This window comes from Mizuhopecten yessoensis, unplaced genomic scaffold (assembly GCF_002113885.1).
Source record: "Mizuhopecten yessoensis strain PY_sf001 unplaced genomic scaffold, ASM211388v2 scaffold2711.2, whole genome shotgun sequence".
In the NCBI taxonomy this organism is placed as follows: Eukaryota; Metazoa; Mollusca; class Bivalvia; order Pectinida; family Pectinidae; genus Mizuhopecten; species Mizuhopecten yessoensis.
In genome coordinates this window covers 2,119,274-2,141,952 of record NW_018485984.1, presented here as the reverse complement: position 1 = coordinate 2,141,952, position 22,679 = coordinate 2,119,274, and the positions used below count along the sequence as shown (strand labels likewise).

General features: G+C 36.7%; 1 protein-coding gene across 1 annotated transcript; it reads right to left on the bottom strand.

Moving 5' to 3' along the window:
- Window positions 1–8,439: 8,439 nt before the first annotated feature.
- LOC110445077 (26S proteasome non-ATPase regulatory subunit 3-like) lies at window positions 8,440–21,812 on the bottom strand. The gene is made up of 11 exons (XM_021489463.1): window positions 21,690–21,812; window positions 20,182–20,372; window positions 19,340–19,480; window positions 18,304–18,440; window positions 16,994–17,184; window positions 15,422–15,525; window positions 13,541–13,655; window positions 12,504–12,727; window positions 11,766–11,921; window positions 10,168–10,218; window positions 8,440–9,917 (listed from the first exon to the last, which is right to left on the bottom strand). Exons 1-11 carry the CDS (start codon window positions 21,781–21,783, stop codon window positions 9,840–9,842), a joined length of 1,482 nt encoding a protein of 493 aa, XP_021345138.1. The 5' UTR covers window positions 21,784–21,812; the 3' UTR covers window positions 8,440–9,839.
- Between the last annotated feature and the right edge of the window lie 867 nt (window positions 21,813–22,679).

The window sequence follows — 22,679 nt, the reverse complement described above, 5'->3', positions numbered from 1 at the left end:
CCCCCCCCCTCCCCTGACAACCGAGGTTAGGATATTCCCTTTCTACGTATTCACACAGGACTTGAAACAATTAGGGTTGATCACAGGCAACAATGCAACAGAAGAAAGAAAATGCACAACCAGACCAGAATTTAAACCCTGGTCACTCCGAAATCTAGAGTAAGACAGTCGCTCGACGTTGTCACCATTTCCGCTTCACGAGTACCTCCTGGGTTGTTGGATCGTCACACATTGAATATGAGTTATGACCCTTTGTTATCAGTGCGTCACATTGTCCGTTGCGTGTCTGACACGTAGAATTGCCAATTGTTTTATGCAAGTATGTATTGGGATTGCAGAGTCTGACGTACTGATGTGAAGTCTGGTACTCTAAGTTACATAAAGAGCTACGTCCCTTTGATCACCGCGCATCATATTGTCCAGGTCTTATTGTAAGTAACAGAGGTCATTATTTTCGTAAATGCCTCCGCTAGTAGTCGAACCCAGGACCCCTGGTTTATTAGTCTCACGCTCTACCGAATGAGCTAGTCTCCCAAGCCGAGTCGGTAGGAAGCTGCTCACCCTCACGAAAGAACTAGTCTCGTCCTGAGTTTTCCATGGGCCATTACGGTTCCTGTATATCGGCGCTGATTATTGTTGATATAACTCCCGGGTCCCTACGCGGGCGCCAACGTAACAGAGGTGAACACACTTTTTCCATTGCCCCCGCTAAAAGTCGAACCCGGGACTTCTTGTTTTCTAGTCTTACGCTCTACCGAATGAGCTAAAGAGAAGTTCTCCCTAGCCAGGTCGGTAAGAAGCGGATAGCATTTTACAAGGTTGACATATTTCTTATGTAGATGCGTTCAAAACATATATGGACCTTGGTGTGGTAATAATTTATGTTACAAAATTGTCCTGTAATTAAATCACTCGACAAACAAACTTAGATGTGATATAGATAATAATATGGATACCTTAAATATTGAAAGAAAGATAATCGAAATAAAGACTCTTTTCAGTTTTATTTAGGCCACATTGTCCGAAGGAGGCTGAACTGGATAAAATATACTCAGCAAAAAAGGTTAACACTACTTTCAGCAGAAAATATTTTATCATTTTTGTTCTAATTATTTTTAACTTGGTATCAATTTATTAACATTTTTTATTAACTTGTCATTTATTAAGAACGCACTGAATTGATATTTAGACGTAAGCGCAGGGTTAATAGAATTTCCCAAATTACATATTTAGTACTCTACTTGACCGTCGTTTGCGCCAAAAACAGTGTTGCCGCGTCGTGGCATTAACCTTTTAAACCGACGGATAAGGTACCGGTTGGCGGAGGTGCCGAGAGGTCGTTCTACTGGGCATGTTGCTTCACGGACAGTTGGACGAACAAATGGCTTCCTGTCTTCGCACTGCATCCAAATGTTCATGCACGTTGACGTTGCGAAACTCATGCATGGAGCATATCAACAGCCCCTTCCTTATGAACTTGTGATAGCCGCGGCATAATGAAAATCGCATAGTGCTGATATTTTTTATATGAGTTATTGATCTTCACGGGCTGACATAAAAACGACGTTTACGTTTTGACCAATTATTGGTGTAATTGAGGAGTTATTTGCGAAAGTGCATGAGGTTCTCTTGGACCACCATACACTTTCACACTTGAATGATTGTGTCACTTGGTAGGCATTCCACTTCCAAATATTTATACCACAAAAACGTATTTCTATTTTCACCGATGTAGTTAGCAGGGGGAGGCGTTTATTATTTTTCTGGGTCTATATATATGGACATTTTTCGTGAAAACATTTTCACTCAATTTATGATAACTACTGTCAACACACAACAAAAATGTGCTTTCATCTTATATTGATCACAGGGCCATAAGTAAAAAAACTTGACTTCCTACTCCAAACTAAACTTTATTCATTTTGCAACAAAATGAATCAAGCTTTATCAATTTACATAATTCGTCTATGATGACCCGGATGGAAGCGCGTATGAGTCATAATATTGAAAAACCGACGTGGTCGGCAGGTGATCTTGTACCTTTTCACGCCCAACCGGGGAATCGAGGTAGACCACCGGTTTTGCCTCCAGTGTAACCAAGTGTAACGCTCTGTCCTGTGTGCCCATTATTTTGTAAAATACATATTTACCCCCACAGAGGTATTGAAATATTTTTTGTGTGTATTTTAAATGGGAAAATATGAATTATGCCTTGTGAAACTGATACCCCCCCCCCCCCCTGCATCAGATGACGAAGAACGGAAACAGGTTAAAGAGGAAGAAGCACAAACGACAGAACAATGACAAATTAGAAATGGCATCAGCTGCTTGAATGGACAAGTACTTTATGTTTCACATTAAAAAATCCAACAGTGCGATATTACCGAGGGTGTTAAATTCCTGAAACAAGAAAACACCGTCATCGATACCACACAATTGTGATAGTACAGAGCGCTACAATTTGTATTAGCGCACCTGGCCCGAAGGGCCATGTGAACTTATGCCGTACTGCGGCGTCCGTGGTCCGTCCGTCAACTTTTTATTTTGAACAACTTCTTCTGAAGAACTGTAGGACCTAGGGTCATGATATTTGGCCAGTAGGTACCTAGGATGGAGTACTATAAAGTTTCCTCATTAAAATGACCTTTACATACTTTCAAGGTCACAGGGGTCAAATATATTAAAAAATTCAAACAACCATATCCTAAGAACCATTTGGACTAGAGTCATGATATTTGGGTATGTTATGTAGACCAGCAGTGCGAATATTTTTTCTTTTCTTTTGTAGTTAACATATATTTAAGTCACCGAATTTGACAAAGAAAATAGCTCAGCAAATCAGGGTCTTTGTGTGGATGTTTTGCATTGTTACTTTGATTCTACGATTCTACCGTCTGCAGAATTCTAGTGTGACTTTGATTCCGTGATTATACCTACAGTTCGGTCATTGAACGGATTGCAAGGTCTTTGTACTGATCTTTTCTAGTGAACGCTAGGACATGACACATTATCTCAAACTCCTTTACTGTGAGGCCCGTGTTACACGGAGCTTAAAACGTTCTTTTACTGACTGTGAAGAGGTATGCCGACCTCAACTCAAGATGGATATTGCCACGCGTAACCGCTTAGATTATCGTTAAGTTAACCATTAATATATTTCAGCAGATTGTGAATACGAAAATGAAGGCAAAGTGATTTGGATTGATAAATGAACTTTATATGATGTGCCCTTTCTAACCATTCTGTGGTGTCTTATGATTTTTCTACAACAGTTAGTAATATTACAAGTGATGGCGCTTTATATTTGACGCGGTCTGGGACGAAAGTATGACGATGATAAATTTCACAGGTTTGACCGAAACATGATTTGGTAATACATCGGTTGACACTGTAGCAATTGTTTTACTTACACTCCGCTGGACAATACATTGCAGATTTAGGGACAAGATGACATCGATAGTAGCAGTTGAGTAATTGGAAGCCATATCACTGGAAGCAGGCAGTTGCAGAAGATGCACACCAATGGCAAGCGTCCAAGAATCGACGGGCAGGCATTTTCGTCCGCAAACAAGGCTACCTCCATTCCTGACCGAGTGCTCCTGCAATCGAAGTAACAGACAAAGATATCATGCTGGCTGATTATGTTTTTGGTCTGTTCTTAAACTTAACAAATTTTCAGCTGTTGGAAGCGGTATGCCACGATAGGTGAAGTGCAGGAAGTTGCAGAAGACGCACCTAAATGCCTATAGTCCCAGAACTGACTGTCAGGTATTTTCGTCTGGACTTAGCCCGAGTTTCAGCTGGCCCTGACACCAGACTTCGACATTTTGACAGATAGGTGTCTTCATTCCTCTGGCCCTGACACCAGACTTCGACATTTTGACAGATAGATGTCTTCATTCCTCTGGCCCTGACACCAGACTTCGACATTTTGACAGATAGATGTCTTCATTCCTCTGGCCCTGACACCAGACTTCGACATTTTGACAGATAGATGTCTTCATTCCTCTGGCCCTGACACCAGACTTCGACATTTTGACAGATAGATGTCTTCATTCCTCTGGCCCTGACACCAGACTTCGACATTTTGACAGAAAGATGTCTTCATTCCTCTGGCCCTGACACCAGACTTCGACATTTTGACTGATAGATGTCTTCATTCCTCTGGCCCTGACACCAGACTTCGACATTTCTAAATCATTCAATATATTCCGAGACCATTATACATCGGCTGGTAGAACTGGAGCTGTTGGAAGATGAATCCGTAGGGAATTACAGTCAAAAGCACAGGGTCACCACCACCAACAGTCTTCAGAGTGTGATAAAACTACCAGTTACAGACCAAAGGATTGAACCACATCATATCTCACAAGCAACAACTGCTGGGACCACAACCCATGACAGATCAGATAAAAGCATAACAACCACCAACGACAGAGGGAAGTAGCTAAAGAATGAAATCGCAAACCATGACGGATCACTACAGATCTATGACCAACGAGAGGAAGGTGAACGTAACAAGCACGCGCCCAGGTACTATTAGACCACACACTAATTCACATAACCTAATTAAAGAAGGCGCTCCGGACCCCGACCAACAACCACTGAAACGAAAACGTTTCTGGAACTACACCAAGTCGTTGAAGAAGGATAACTGTGGGGTGGCTCCTTTGAAGAATAAGGGTAAGCTACATAATGAAGCTATCGACAAAGCAATAATCGTCAACAGGCAATATCGATCGGTTTTCACCAAGGAAGACTGACAAATCAAGCATCCCAGCAACACCTAAGAGCGAACCAGCCCCTTCCTTGTCAGATATCGATATCACCACTGAAGGAATTCTTACTTTGCTAAAGAAACTTAATACCCAGAAGGCAACTGGACCAGATGTGAAACCTTCACGTATCCTTAAAGAGATGGCAGAGCAGTGTGCACCTTATCATTGCATCATCGACAGGAAATGCCTATCCAGTGGTAGTATTCCGAATATCTGGAAAACAGCCAACGTGTCAGCCATTTAAAAAAAAGGGGGAGAGGTTGAAGGCAAGCAACTACAGACCTGTGTCCCTCACCTTCATACCATTTAAGATGTTGGAACACATTAGTGTCAGCAACATAATGCGACACCTTGACTATCCTCACCGACTGCTAGCACGTACACTTACCGACGAACCAGTAAGTAAGTAATATCTGGGATGGGAGACACTAGAATCTCGTCGGATCAAATCCCAGCTGACAGTAAAGTTCAAGATCGCCAACGACCGTGTGGACATACCAGTCAGCCAGTACCTCACCCCAGCCCAGGGACATATTTGTAAGATCCTCCCACTCAAGGAAATTCCGCCTGCCCTCTACATCCACATCATACTAAAGAAACTTGTTCTTTCCACGAACAGCTTCAGTATGGAACAGCCTACCTGTCGGTATCCTTCAAGCAGGGGCTATCAACACTCTTATTCTAGTTCATAGGGGGCCAGCAACAAGTAGTTTCTAGTGATTCTAATTGCTGTGCCGGCCGCGGCCACCGTAACCGGAGACGACTAGGTTGAAGAGGCGAAAACGTAGCTGGACACTTTATTTGTTTATTTTTACCGTTTTTACAACTATCCAACCTCTTCCTACGGTCTATCCTTTCAATATCTCTTCTTGACCTTGCACCACCTGTCGCGTAATAGTCAAGTGTGACTGCGTCGACGTACGATGAAGATGTAGACACTGTCACTCGTTGCCAGGGTGTTGGGAAGCACCCTTCCATTGGCTCAATGTTAAAGCGAATGTGACAGTGTGAACAATTTGTCTCGACCATTCAGACTACATGATTTTGTTAGTGGTATAAAAAACAAGAGGCCCATGGGCCTAAACGGTCACCTGAGTCTACAGTATTTATTTTTGTTGTTGAAATATGTACCAATTTGAGTAAAAAATAGTATAATGTTAACTTAACTTTGTCAGGACCATGAGCTGATCATTCCTAGACCAATTTTAAGTGAGATCGGCCTATTAGAACTTAGTAGAAAATTAGCGGCCATGGCAGCCAAATTGTATTTCTGATTGACCTGAAAAATAACAACACTTTGTCAGGACCATGATTCGATCATTCCTACAAAGTTTCAGTTCAATCGGCCAAGTAGAACTTTACTTTAAGTTTGAAATAGTTTTTCAAAATGGCAGCCGTGGTGGCCATATTGGATTTCTGATCGACCCGAAAAATAACAACACTTTGTCAGGACCATGAGGCGATCATTCCTACCAACTTTCAGTTCAATCGGTCCAGCAGAACTTGACTTTAAGTTTGAAATAGGTTTTCAAAATGGCGGCCATGGCGGCCATATTGGATTTCTGATCGACCCAAAAAATAACAACACTTTGTCAGGACCATGATTCGATCATTCCTACAAAGTTTCAGTTCAATCGGCCAAGTAGAACTTTACTTTAAGTTTGAAATAGTTTTTCAAAATGGCAGCCGTGGTGGCCATATTGGATTTCTGATCGACCCAAAAAATAACAACACTTTGTCAGGACCATGAGGCGATCATTCCTACCAACTTTCAGTTCAATCGGCCCAGCAGAACTTGACTTCAAGTTTGAAATGTAAAATGTTAATGGACGACGGACGACGACGTACGAAGACGGACGAAAACGGATAGCAATAGGTCACTTGAGCTAAAGCTCAGGTGACCTAAAAAACTATGGACCAGAAATGAAAAGGAGATATTTCATTCATTCTTTTTTCTTTATGGTTAAACAAGCCCCCTTTAAGATGACATAGTTGCTCAACAATTTATTATTAATTGTTAACCGGCACTACAAAATATAATCTTTGGTCCCAAATAGAATGCTACGAAATTACATTTTGCCGAAAATTTATTCATGACGTACGTCATGCGCAGCTTGAACTAATATTACCGTGAGGAATAAATGAACTTTAAATGTCTTAGATTGTACTATATTAGTACTTATTCGGCTATTTTTTTTACACTTTGCTATAGTAGCAGATTTGCATGAGATTTGTGCTTGCTCTTATCCATGTACTTTCAATTAATATGCTTGAACAAATTCTCTCATACCTAACTTTAGTAGTTTATATATGTTTTATTACCTTGCTATGATATTTGTTATGTTTTGTTATAATAACTCTCCAGAGCCAATGTGTCATATATGACTGAAATAAATTTCTTGTTTCTTGTCCTTTCGAAACGTTTAGTGTTGTATAAAATTCTAGACATGTGATACTCGTATTAGCACTTACTATTTACAATGTACCATGTCTCGTTCATTAACAACGTCAGAGTATGTTCTGAAAAGGCACGTCATCCAACGTTCATCACAATCTCGGTACTTCTTTTCCTTTATGAAATATACTTCAATATATTACTAAGAATTTTACTGTAAATTCTTTTTTTCCGAAACCCCACATCAACATTGATTTGTGGCTAGTATATTTCTCCACGGTTAGTAAATGAGAAATGTTCGCTTAGGTTGAATGGGGCATTGACATTGTGGTCATGTATTTCAGCAATTCTACCAGTATGGGGATGTATTACGTACTTGGACAAAGGGAAGTAATCCAGTAGTAGTTAAGGGAGATCATGACACTAGACCAAAATTATCAAGATGCAAGATAACTGAAATCTGTTCACAATTTTACAACTTTTTCTTGTCCTAGTGATAAAATATATCTATACATAGGTATTTTTCTAGTCACACACCCTAAGAGAGTAAGAGAACACACAGATTTTATGTTGTATTACAATGATATGACACGGCAAAGTAATGCTCTGGGTTAGAAAACTCATGTGTCATTGTATTTGTCAAATTAAAAATAACTAAGAACTTTTAAAATTGTCAGACTTCATTCTACATGATTACTAGGACGACACAGCTACATTTTCTGTCAAAGGTGAGTTAAGGGAGACAACTTCAATGTAACAGTTTACCTACTTAGTTCTTAACGTTGTAGTGTTTTCCAAGATCAGTTATACGTGTTCATTTCCAACTCATTACTGAAGAATTTTTTAATTATCTCTAAATATTGTTGTTGCCCTTATATTACTTTAAATAGTCCAGCCCATACTGGACAGCTGTGTGCATATTATGAAATATTCATGGTACTTGTTTGGGTTTGATTTACAATGCAATCAATAATAAATAAGGCCAAACAAAAAATGTTTGGTGTTTCCTGTAACCCTACCTACCTTAGTCAAGATCACTCTCCTATATAAACCATATAAAACTATTTGTTGAAATAAAATTTGTTATTCTACCTTCCTACCCTTTACTTTTCCAACATATTACAGGAAACACATATATTTTTTGGTCTGGCCCAATACATATTTCAAGAAACCCAGGAATCTTTCATTTTTGAAATACCCTTTCTTTCGCCTAGACCTTGGACCATAACAAAGAAGCATGGAAATCATATAATACCACCACAAATAAATATTTTGAACATTTTTATTATAAATTTATGTACTATTGTTTGTTTACAGTTCTTGGAAACCTCTGGGAAACCTTACAAAGAACACAAAGACATTCATTTCCACCCATCTAAGAACAACAATTTGTCAATAATGACATAAACCATATTATCAGAATACAACAAGTCTGTCAATGTTTATTCTTACTGCACTAATTCACAACACTGATAACAGACCGGTTCTTCTTTATTTATTTACAGTACATCACAGATGTTTAAAGTGAGATTATTTTATATTCATCTTGCGGATTAAAGCTAGAGTGACATATCAGTTTTTAACTTCTTTGCAGAAAAACCCTCCTAACTTTGTGATAAGATACAGAGCCATGAAAGAAAGATTTCTATTGGTTATCAATGTTTTTGAAAAAGAAATTAGAACTGGTGTTTTAAAAACACTGACACAGCAGTTTGAACTTCACTTTGTAACAGCAATACCCAACAACACTGGTCATCCCTGAATTAATTCATACTCAATTATTTTCTTAATCTGAATTTCATTTTCAGATCAAGACAAAACTGTAAAGCTAATTGAATACTTTTAATAGTATCTTGTGGATAAGATCGCTTGTTTTTGTCTAATTTAACTACAGATTACTCAATAGAAATTATGAAAATTAAGTGTGTTTTTTTACAGCAACACTGTAATAAAAGTGTGATGCTGAATGCAGATCTGAATGGTATGTAACTATCTCTGTATTCTCTAAAATGAATATCTCTTAGTAATTTTTGTAGCATTTAAATTAACTTATATTTAAAATCTTGTGAACATTATCACAATGAAAGATGACAATGCTGTGTAACCACACAATGTAACATAAATAGCACTATATTGTACTGACAACTGTTGCTCCTAGTCTCCTTAAAGTTTAAAACTGTGCAACACTTACTTTGTGTTGAAAAAAATTCATGCAATATTCTCATTTGAAAATATTCTTTTCAAACTGCATTTACTTATTGACCCTTGAAATTCCATGATGGACTATTCCAACCTTTGAATCGGAAGAGTGCAAATGTGTCTGCAGGGGTGAACGAGTTGAGATGCATTAATAATAGCTTAGAACACCAAACCATGTGTTTAATTACAAAACTTCAAAACAAGGTAATGGACATACTGACAATTGAATATTGTATGTTTAGGAAACATAATGACTGATGCAGGATCAAGATAATGCCAAATTTCAGTTCAAAGTATACAACACAGATGATCTTATTGAAGCAAAATCATCAAATAATGGCTTTGCCAGTTTACCTTTAACACTTTCTACTAGTTTACAATTTCAGTTTTCAGTCATATGATACAACAAAACACTGTGAGACCTAACAAAGCATGACAAGATTCTATTATACAATTCTATCCAAAATCTATGGGAAACCGTCAAAGTCCTCATCTGCGATCTCCTTGGCACTTTCTAGTTCTTGTTGTTCACGTTCTCTTCTCTCCTGCAACAACAGTACAATACCAAATTTGTAATAGTCACATTAAATGAACTGATCAACAAAACATTACTATGGGTCAGCTTGATGAAAAGAAAAAATGCTCCGTCAAATTGTGTCGTTTTCTCCATCTTCTCTACTTTAAAATCAAACACTGAAATCTTTTAATATTCCCATTCTTATTAAATAGCAAACCAAGACTTTTCATTTCAAAAACAATATTCTTAAAGCTTCAGAAACGCATCCAAATTCTTACCTCTGCAGATTCTAAATCTTTGTTATATGACTTTGGTGGAAATCTCATAGCCTGTAAAAGTGAAAATAATATGGTTACTGATTCAGTGGAGCAATAATCTATTTGTTAACATTTAAGTTCAACATGAGCGATTTTATAATCAAAATTTAATTCAAGTGATAACTAGAACACTGACAGGTCAGTAAGGGCCCCGTCTTGTGGCAATATATCCCCCATAATCATCAAGAAGCAATCTGCCGATATAGCTGAGCTTGACGTTTGACATTTGGACTTCAAAAAGAATCGCAAGGAAGCAAAATATACATTTTACATGTACTATGATGTGAGTCTTGTTTCCTTCCACTTCCATATTTGCTGGGCTATAGCTAACAGATATGTAAATACTGGTGCAATACTCATTTGTTAGCTTTGATTTGTTTTATTTCACCTTATATACCTCCTCCATCAAGAGCCAGGGTCAAAGTCAGAGATCCACTTTATCTTTGAACCTTGACCATTAACCCAGTGACCCTGATCTTTGGTCAGTTGACATATTCTTTAATTCCGGCCAACTTTGCTTCTAAATATCATAACAAAATATGAATCAGTGAAAAATACAAAACTTGACCTTGACCCTTTGGACCCTGTAACCTGGATCTAAGGTCAGTTGACTCTGTGTTAAGTTCTGAACAACATTGCTTCATAATGTCATAACAAAATGTTCATCAGGGAAAAGGTACAAAAATTATCCTTCACCTTTGACCCAGTGACCTTGACCTTTGGTCAATTGACTCCTTGTTTAATTCTGAGCAACATTGCTTCATAATGTCATAGCGAAATGTTCACCAGTAAAAAGCTACAAAATTTGACCTTGACTCCTGACCCGATGACCTTGACTTTTGGTCAGTTGACTCCTTGTTTAATTCTGATCAACTTTGCTTCATCATGTCATAACAAAATGTTCATCAGTGAAAAGATGCAAAATTTGACCTTGACCTTTGAATCTAATGACCTTGACCTTTCACCTCGACTTTTTACCTCAGTGTGTCTCTTTGTTTAATTCCGAACAACTTTGCTTCATAATGTCATAGTGAAATGTTCACCAGTAAAAAAGCTACAAAATTTGACCTTGACCCCTGACCCGATGACCTTGACCTTTGGTCAGTTGACTCCTTGTTCAATTCTGATCAATTTTGCTTCATAATGTCATAACAAAATGTTCATCAGTGAAAAGATGTAAAATTTGACCTTGACCATTGAACATAATGACCTTGACCTATGACCTTGACTTTTTACCTCAATGTGTATTTTTGTGAACTGAACATCTTGACCAAGTTTCATGTACCTCGGTCAATAAGTGCTTTTCATACTTGAAGCTGTTCCATTCTTAAGCAGTCGGTTAATTTTGTCTTATGAGATTTGGCATAAATATTTTGAGTCGATGTAAGAGTTAACTCCCTTTATTTATAATTTTCACTGAGAAGTATTTTTTGAAATATAATGTTGATCGAGAAAGTACCACTCAATTGCACATCACATAGTCAGAAAACTGAACAAAGCAATAATTGATAAAACACGGAGACATTTTCTTCGGACACTTCAATTTTGACTTAGTATACCTTTACTGAAGAGTTATGTATATCTAGGCAGAAGCTGATGCGCTGATGAAATGCTGCCATAGGTTCCCTTGTTGTGTAGATGTCACTTGTCTCCTTGGACTGGACATAGCCCTGTTCATGGTCAATGGTAGCCTCAATCACTCCATCACGGATAGCCTGTATACATCAAATAAATCATTATGACTTTATATCTAGGAAGTAAGGAACCTATTCAGAGAAAATTCCAAATCACCTATATATTGTGATATGTCACGATTCCATTTGTAACATGCTACAGGTACCGTACTCATCACTTGTGTTGTGGATGTCTCTTTGTGAACATGGGATACTAAATGGATGGCCACATCCACAACACAGAAGGTAGGATAACATACATTCATATTGCCGATGATGAATACATGTCAGCTGCTGTATTTAAACATATGTGAAATAAAGGTTTAACATTACACAGTCAAGTTGATAGCATAACCTATACCAGCCTTAGGGGCCTGGGATGTGAAAATTACAACATGACATTGAAATTCTACTTCATGCACTTTCAGAAATAGAAGCATAAAATATTAAGCAATGACCATTTTCAGTTAAAATATTAGGATACATATAATTCTTGCCTGAAATTCCAAAAGATGGAACTCATTGCAGCTTGTTTTCTCAATGTAAGGCCTGAATGTTGTACTGTTTCAGTTGTGTCTATATTTGTTCACGGCTTCCCAAAAGAGATAAAATTTATCTGCATACCTTAGCTACAATGTACTCTGCATCCTCAGGGCTATCCAGCATCAGTTTCTGTGCGATGTCCATCAGTGAGATTTTGGAGTAGGATTGGTTGATCATCCTCACGCCGGTTTTGATGACATTATGACGTAGACGGATGATCAGCGTGTAGGTATCCTCAGACTGGAACTTGGAGCCAAATTTGTGTAACGTCTCGTTAAACTTGGCCAAGTTCCCTGTTCTCACAGCTGTAACAAAACAAAATGTGAAAGAGACATCAAGTCAGTCAAACAATCAGAAAAAGACAATTCATAATCAAAAATGTTGAGTTTTACCTTTAATTAGTCAGTGTTCCAAACAATGATAAAACAGGGAATGGTGCATTGCACTGGGTATTTTTCGTACTATAAGAAAAGCAGGGACATTAATAATTTGGAAACCTATTTTCATAACACTGATTTATTACTTTGTATTTCATTAAGTCAAAATCAGAGGTAAGCATGCACAAATATACATTACAGACCTCCTGCATTGACACTTTATCATGTACACTTTTACAAATTCTTTGCTTTGTCTTTTGTATATTTCCATCATGTCTACTATTATTGTCGCATGACGTTACTGATAATCACTATTACGTCACGACTCATCCGTAATTTCTACCTTAGCTCTGAAAAATTGTATATAGTTGTTCTGATGACAGCTAGCCTAGCTAGCCGTAAAATGTAATCTGTGAATAAAATACAGAATCTAAATGTTGATGCTCCATCTTTTATACCCTTTGAATTTATCTTCCGAGATGGAACTGTACTGAATACCGTTAGGTATCCATCTCCGATTCCTATTACCACCAACTTGACCATCAATCACGTTGGTTCTCCTCCACTCTGACAGAAGCTTTAGTTTTATCCTAGCTTAGTTTAATCTAAAAGTATACACAGATTACTGAGAACGTCTTAAACTACATCTCCACTTCCTGGATTGACACTTCTCTTGGGGCGAGTTTTATCTAGGTGTATATACAACATGCCTAAAACATCACTTTCTGGAGAGACACATACCTTGAGTAAGTTGGAAGTATGGAGCAAGTGTCTTCCTCATAGACTTATGTCTGAAAACATGTCTGTCTGGAATATCTCCTAACAACAGCTCCACCGTGATTGCCAGTCTCTGTACCTATAAATAAAATCAGGAAGCGTGTACAAAACTTGTTCATCATTTTATCAAAACTGTTAGGTATTTTTTGTAAACTGAAATATTTTTGACAATTCTTTTTATGACCTTGCATACCCCATATATATGTAGTCCATGGAAATTATTTCAATGCTCTACTTCACCCAAGTTAAAAGTATGGAGCATTAAGTTGAATATGGCAAGAAATTTCATAGAAAACATACTCCATGTAACTTGACTTATGATCCTGAAAAGCATACCAACTATAACTATAGCTATCAAGCAAATTTATATTTCCCTGATCGGATGTGAAAAGGAATGAGGTCACCTGCCCACGTTTGTTTCCCTCCCACATTAAGACCCCTTGTGCGCTGACATCCCGGCCAACAAGAGTGATTGATTTAAGATGCAAGAATTTGTTTTATAATACAGTGGAACCCGCTTTAATATTAAGATATTATATTTGCCAGAGAAAAATATCTTAATAACCGATCAAGCCGTTTTCGATTGTTTTTATGTTGTGTGAACCGGAAGTGAAATGCCCTATATTAATTATACATTAGATTGATGTGGAAACAGGGGAAAATATAAATACAAACTGATAAAGTAATAATTGAAATAATTTGTTCAATGTTATTTATATCAGCGTGTTGAAAAAATTCTAGAAAATTTCGTTTTGCCGTCATCATGATAGTATGTAAATTCTACTTTTACTTTCAAATAACTAAGAGCACATTCCTAAGAACTATCTTTATCCTACATCCTAGCTAACGAAATCGTAATGTTACAATCAATAGGATGAAAGAAGTGATATAAATTATTTAACTATTTTACAACGAGAGGTTGTGTTACATTTTGTCCCATAAGCGTAAAAATATTTTGGCGCGCTATGTCAATTACGATCACATGACAATCACATGCCTCGCAAGTCGTGCGGTGAAATCAACTTGCAAAGAAACAATAACAATTAAAAACACAAAACATTCCCTTTTTAGAGACACAGGGAAATCAACTCCTAATGCAAGAGAAACTCTTGCTATAATTATGAAAAACACATATCTTCCTTCTGAAGTAATATTTCTATTGAAATCAGCATGACTTTCTCACATGACGTGTCAAGGTAACCGTAAATATTTGTGAAAGGCATGTTCGTTTTCTTATCAGGAATTTGTGTTCGAAAATGTCGGTAGGCCTGTTCATTTCAATTTGATACATAGTCCTACAGTGTATTTTAGATAGCAATTAACTGCACCACATGTTTTGTTAAGACGAAAATGTATGACCAGCTAGCAATGGTCGATCTATTGTTTTTCGCTGACTGGGGTGAAGCAAGGTGTGAAAAATAACCTGGAGACGACGGGCGATCACCTCGGGCGACAGTTAGCCGGACCTATTACATAATTGTCAAGGTGATTCACTCGACAACTTACCCGAGTTTTTACCTTATAAAATCCATTCACGGCAGAAAAAAAATATCATAATAAGCGGGGTCCCACCTTGACCATATCATAATAAACAATTTATTTTTGCTTAGTTAAAGAAGGAAAAAAATCGGTACATGGGGGAAAATATCTTAATAACCGATATATCACAATAAGTGGATTTCACTGTATTGGAATGTGCGTATTAATAAAATGTGCAAGATATTTGTAAACATCAAAAGTTTTTTCTTTTCTCATATGAATGCACTGAACTGAATGGACAATTTGTTAGGAGTTCCTTACTATGAGAGAAAACACATTGAATGGGTGTTTGTGTCTACAACTTACTGTTTGTTTGAAGCCCACGGCACTGTGTTGAGGAGCTTTTCTTAAGGCCTGTAGCAAGTATTTATGAGCCTCTGAATATTCAAGTTGAGCAGACTTTATTCTTCCTGAAAACAAAATAAGACAGGATTTGTTTTTGTTTCTTTTATACCAGTACAAGGGGGAAAGTTTTTATTTACAACCATGTTACTTGAAATATATTTTAAAATCTATGTCTTATACATTGTATCAATAATTTAACATTGTTTTACAGTATACCAAGCAGACAATATATACAATGTATGTACAGTGGAATCTGTATAAAGCGACCAACCAAGGGAAATTAATAAAGTTGACCATATTTTGTACACACAGTAATATAACCGACTACAACCCAAGCGACTCCTTATTCAGACAACGGTAAACAGACAACTGTAAACAGACCACTGTCCCAAGCGCACGTACAGGTAGTTTAAAACAACATCGTTCAACAGATCATGTGAATAACTAAACAATAGTCGAGTGATAATTATGACAGTAAACAAACAGCTAAGTGCTTGAAAAGAATTGTCATTTCACTCAGAACAGTTCTCAAATTACACGACTGTGTTTTCGGTAATTACCATAATTTAAGCTAACTTGTTACGAAAGATATCGTGTTGAAATGATAGCTGTTCCTGTGGTGGTCAAACAGATGGGTTCACTTGTATTATTCCTATATTTTACGATGGAAACTGGAAAGAGAATCCATTTAAAAAATGATCTAAATAAAGCCAACAGCATATTGCCGTAAAACCAACCGGTATTATTGTCGTTAGTACTTTGGCGTTGATAAGTTCAGGGATGTTATTAAAGGCTTTTAATATTGATGAGGAATTAGAAACGATATGTATGCTAACATAAACATATTTACTGTGCAGTTGCACTGATATTCAATGTTAATTTCGCACGAGAGTGCTGTTGTGAACATATCTCAACAGACCCGATTTCAAGAATGAAAACCTGCCAGAGTACTTCATCCAATCAGATGGAGGATATTGTAGGGTTAAAGGTTACATTGCCTAGCAGGATACTCGTGCAATCAAAATGGTTTTGCTCAGCTGCAATAAATATCGGTCAAACATGGGTCGCTAAAATTATCAGATGTGGTCGTTTAACGTACTTTTGGGTGGTTGCGTTAGATAGATGGTCGCTTAATAGTTAAATTACAGTAAAAATGGTCGTGAGGAATGAAAAGTGGTTGCATAAAACAGGTGGTCGTTTAATACAGGTGGTCGCTTGAGCAGATTCGACTGTATATATCAATTACAACACAATTTTTTGCATGTACGAAAATCTCTTTAATATTAAGCCAAAAATTAAATCTTCATGTAAAGAGTACACAAACTAATATTTTTTTTTACAGAAGCAAGGTAAATACTTTTCATAATGCAAAATCTTCATATTTTTGGTTATCATATAAACTCTTGTAGAACTTGACAAGCAAGTGGATGCAAATTGTAGAAGACAGGTATTCAAATGACAGACTCTCCTGTGTTTTCTTTTTAATTTATTAAGTGAAGGTTTTAATTAATCCCAGCCTATGTGATGCATTACCTAGATAGTACAGATGCCGGGCCCACTCGTTGTTAGAAGCACTCTCTGGGAAGGTGGATTTAGATACCAGCTTGTCAGCCTGCTCTATGAGGTTGAACTGGAGGTAGTTCCTCAGGAGGAGGTTAAGGAGGGAGGCTTGTCCCTCATAGTCTGACCTCAGTGTGGCAGTCCGCAGTCGGGCATGGAGAAAACTGTGGACAAATATGTTGTAACAGTAACATGCTGTGAACAGCATTTTACATATCCCTGATACAGAAACATGTCACTTATTGCAAACATCAAGACTTCAATTAGCCTTTTATTAGGGACTGGTTTTCTGTTGTTTCGTGCCCGCATTATTGGGTATGTTAACAATAGTCCATTGAAGGATGTCACTTCACAAACTCGTCCATAATTTTAGTACTTTAGGTGAAAATGTTTGTAGTCAAACTGTCCTGGTGAAACCGGTAGACCACACTAATAAACACAAGAAAACCAGTCCCTAGTTTGTTGCGGTTGATGTACCCTTTTAGATTTGCCCTTACTTTCCAAGCGCCTTACATACAGAAAAGGACACCGGGACCAACCTATCAGCCACTACTCACCTCGGTGTTGGCTCTACACTAGGACTTCGAAGACTTCAATTATATTTTATTTCCTGTGAAGATATTCCATTGGATACATTTTGTATATGCTGTTATAGAAATTCACTTCGTAACGTAATTCTACATATTCAGACTGATATTATCCATATAACATTGTAACGTTGAGCAATATTTATTTCAATGCTCATGATTTAGATGGGGAGTTCAATGGGTTCATCAGACTGGACACATCATTAAATATTTTCTATGCAAGTACTGCATGGAGATTTGAGTTTATATAGTGTGTGGAATTGATTTCTTTTTGAAATAATTATCTTGATCTTTAGACCTAAAAAGCATTTCTATGTGAGCAGTTTGGGCAAGAAGGTCTTGTATGATAGAAAATGTTATTATGATTAGTTGAATTTGTTTGAGCCAAAATTTTTTGAATAGACTGTATTACAATATCTCTTTTGAGTCGTCATGTGTTCACAGCTTCACAGTATAACTAGGATATAGGTTCCTAAAAAATAAATAATTGAAATAAATTGTATGGTTTAAAAAACCTTATGGAGAAGTATGTTAACATTGAATTCCTGTAGGAAGTGGCACTCTCTTGCCAAATATTTACACATAGTATGTGGTTAAGCATTGTAACATCAACTCAAGGACCTAAAAAAGATTTGGCCCTTCCCTTATCTATTCTGTTAGATGTCTTTTGTAACTTCGTCACAGACTTGTACTTACGATCTGATTTTCTCCAACTGATTTGTAAGCTCGTAAGCTCGGGAATAATAGAAGTAGCATTTAGCTGCTAGCATGTTGAGACTTCGTCTGTTCTGCACTATAATCTTTGACATCAACAGCTCTGCACATGTCACAGCCTGCAAGAAATCATACCAGAATTGACTGCAATGATCCAAGAAAATATACCATAACCCAGCATCATTAGTATGCTGCAAGATTTGAATTAGGATTAGCATGCAGTTTCACAAGTCGGGAGTAATGTTTTGAAGTTTTGTCAACAAATCCTTATCCAAAGCATATGTCTCTGAACTTCGAGATGGTACTTTAATCAACAATTTCATAAGTTAACTTATTATGATATATTTGTTACTTCAGCTTACTTAAAGGGTAATTTATTTTTTGCAGCAATTATTTATTTTTCGCAGTTTATACATTGGGACAAATCAGCTAGACCATATGTTTAACTCTGTGAACACTTTTTTTAAAAAGTTAAAAAAATATATAACCTTTTAAAAAACTGTCTACAATGCACACCGAGAAATGATCTCTTTTACAAAGCATTGTTTTGACACCTAATCTATTGGTAATAGTGAATCCTATTCATAGATTTCTCAATAACAATAGCAAGCCTATTTGCGGGGCTCCTTTTGATCAAAATGAAAGAGAAAATGTACCACTGTGAAATACTACCAAATTTTTAACAAGGACTTCGAAGTTCAAATAACTTAATTAACGATTTCTTATATCATAAGGAAACATATTAAGTATGTTAAAAGTCAAAGTCTTTGCGTTTATATTCTTTTCGTGGTGAGGCAATGAATATTGCTACCGAGCTTTCAGCAGACTCTTCAGAGTATAGTTCTAACGACTCGAAAAACGTTTGAACTCTTTGGGTTTGAGAGAACCTGTTTGTATGTCATGTATTTCGAACCTGAGTATTTCAGGGAAATGATATTAGACTCATGAATTGCTAAATGCCAAGGGTCAAATTAAAGCTCTTGGATATAATGAATACTTGTGTCTAAGCCTAACTTACCATGCCATATTTCTGTAGGTCAATCAGATGAATCAGTATAAGGAGATGAAGATAGGTTTCTACTTCTGGTATTAATGCAACACTGGCGGCTTTGCCTGACTTGGGTCTGAATGGTGTATCTGGTCCATCTGATTCCATTGGCTAAAACAGAAAACATCAGAATGTACAAAGTGTAAAATTATTGAAAATCGTTCATGAAATTGTAACATTTTCCCTTCAAAATCAAAAGACGATGTCTCACACTTTTAGTATAGAGAACATTTGAAAGATATCACACGCTTGAACTGTTGAATGAATTTGACACTTGCACAGTCGGATGATATTTCTCAATTCATGTATATTGATTTTTTGTATATTATACCTACTACATGTATATCATCACATTGTTGGTATTGTTGTTTAAGAAATGTAAATATCTATAATTTGGCTCTAGCAATGAGGAGCCAATGCATTTATTTTGCATAATTTCCTAATTGAGTTTTTATAGTACATTAATGTCAACTACACTGAATTAAGTCACAATTTTTGGTTGTCATTATCATACCTGATACTACATAAATACATGCAATATGTACTTTAAAATTAACAATACCATTGATTAAAAGTTTTTTCAAGATTTTAATTGCTATTCTTTTTTATCAAGCCTAACTATATATATTGACTGAAATTTGTATTAATTTTATAAGTGGAGCACTTCATTTATGAACTTTCCAAAGACAGTTCTTGAAAGAAGACTTGACAAAAAATAATTAACTACCAGGTAATGATTAAATTGTATGGTACAAAAACACTGACAATTTTCTTTTAACTATTGGTTAAATTTTAAGGTATAAAATATTAACCTCATCAAGGAATTTGATAAGCTCTTCCTTCTGAGCCACCTGGTTGATCATGTAACCATTTAACAGCTTCCTCATCACCGTAGGATTGAGTCGTCGCCGAATGCCCACCAGACCTCGCATGACCCGCGATACATAACGAGGCTCCTTGGTAGAGACCGACTTCTCAATGTGTCGAACATGTTCTCTGATATCTGCAAATAAATAATATAACTCATAAATTATGATAATATACAGGGAGACTGAGGGAGTCCAACTTTAAATTTCATGATTATAACAGTATTAGAGGAGAGCAACCTGTAGCCTTAGGGCTGTTGTTTATCCTCATGAAACAAATAAAGACCAGTTTTAAAAAGTATATTGTAATCAAAATTTTCATTTATGTGAGCGGCTAGCAACCACATTGGAGAAAATGTGTACAGATGTCATCAAATGATCAATTCCTGATAGTAATACACTGTTTTTCTCTGCTGGAACTCAATTTGTTAACCACAGAAGTTCTGAATTATGATATAATCAGTTGTGAACATTTCAGTGCCCTTTTTGCTGCAGTAATATGCTATCATTATGCAGCTTTATTTTGCATTGTTTGTTTCATATCCCAAAGTTGATTGAGTCAAGTTTTTGGTAGAAAATAATAAATAAAGTAGAAAAAATAATTTAACAAAATGGCTGAATGTGTGAAAACCTTGCTGGGCACTTATTCCTCTGCTGAAACAATATTTGCGTAATTAAATCAGTAAATAACAATATTGTCCTCTCATAATGGCAACCCCAGGAGGAGTTGTTTTCAGACTATTGTGTTGTTGGAAATATGTTTACAGTGTAGGGGAATTGGACTGGGTTGATGGTCAGCGACGGGATTGCTGATGCCCAATTGGTAGAACGTCTGTCTAGAGTTTGGAGGGCACCAGATCCGAACCCTGGTCTCGCTGTGCATTTTTTTCGCTTCATGGTCAAAGACAAAGAAAAAGGAGGGATGAATGGAGCGGAACTGCACTGGGTTGATCGTCTGCAACTAGGTAGCTCAATTGGTTAGAGCATTCATCTAGAGTTGGGAGGGTTTTGTGTTCAAATCCCGGTCTGGCAGAGCATTTTTCCTGTTACATATTGTTTAAATTTCAATAAAGTGAAATGCATCGCCTAGACTGGGATTAAAATCTTGGACCCGTTCGAAATCCTGGTATAATACAAACTTGTTAACGCAAAATTGCAGTGTGGGATAATCCGTCATTGTCTCAGACGCTATGCCATTTTCTACACATTTATTTATAAACGACATACCTTTCAGATAAAAAAAAAAAGACCGTGGTTACATCAAGTAAGGGCATACCAACAGTACGCAAGCAAGAGTTTGCGATTAACTTATAAACACTGACAAACACTGACAGTACAGTAAACGGTCAGCAGTCAAAACATGGTGGTTGACTGCACATTTGAGAGTATAATTTGACCTATTAAAGTTATAATCTTCCATTATATACAACCAAAATATAACTAATTAAATCAACCTTCTAATGTCAAGACATCAGGATCTTTCTTTGGCTCCTCTGTGACACCATTCACGGTTTTTTCAGGCGTTTTGGTTTTCGTTACTCCCGGCATGATCTGCAGATTGTGAACACTATGGCGGAAGCAAATCCCGCAGCGAATAGAAATAAAAATAAACAGTTTTAATACAATAAAAACTTGAATGTTTAAATGTAATCATTAAAACATAATTCTTCATGATTTCGTCATTTGGTGTTTAAATTTTGATATAAATCATAATATTAAAAAACCCTTGTTGAACCAGTCTAAAAACGCGGGAAATTTTAAAATCAGATCGAGCGCGCACTTGTCAGCTGAACTTGAATATTCTTAGGCCTATATCCTTTCTGTAGTTTGATATTGTTTTAAATATAATATATTAAACTCTGATTGTTCTCGGAATGGATTTCACTTGAACCGTAAATCAAAGGCCTAGCTAGTCCGTGCTATATAACCACAGGGACCCGAGAATTCGTTAAAGCTATTGAGTTCCAGTGGCGGATCCAGAGACCTATCTGAAGGGGTTTCCATGTGGGGGAAATGGTGAATATACATGATTTTAAAGAAAATTCTTAGGTTGGCGGNTGGATCTAAACTTTGGTGTTTAGAGTAATTTTACCCGTTTCATGGGTTTAGATCAATTTCGTCAAAAAACGCCTAACGGGATTGAAAAGAGAAGGTGGAACATCTCAGTTTAACGTTAGGTCTAGGTATAGCTGTAACAAATTCTCAGGTCCCTGTGGATACAACGCCATTCAAGTTGACACAAGAGAATGTATACGAAAGTATTGTTTTTTATCGATAAAAAAACGATTGGATTGGATGTCAAAATATTTTATTTTGAAGTTATATATTAGTCTCTGGCCTGAAATAAATACATAAGATAGAAACAACAAAGCTTGCAACTTGTAAATCAAAAGTATCTTTAATAAATCAAAGCTCACAAATTAAATTATGTAAAAAAAATTACT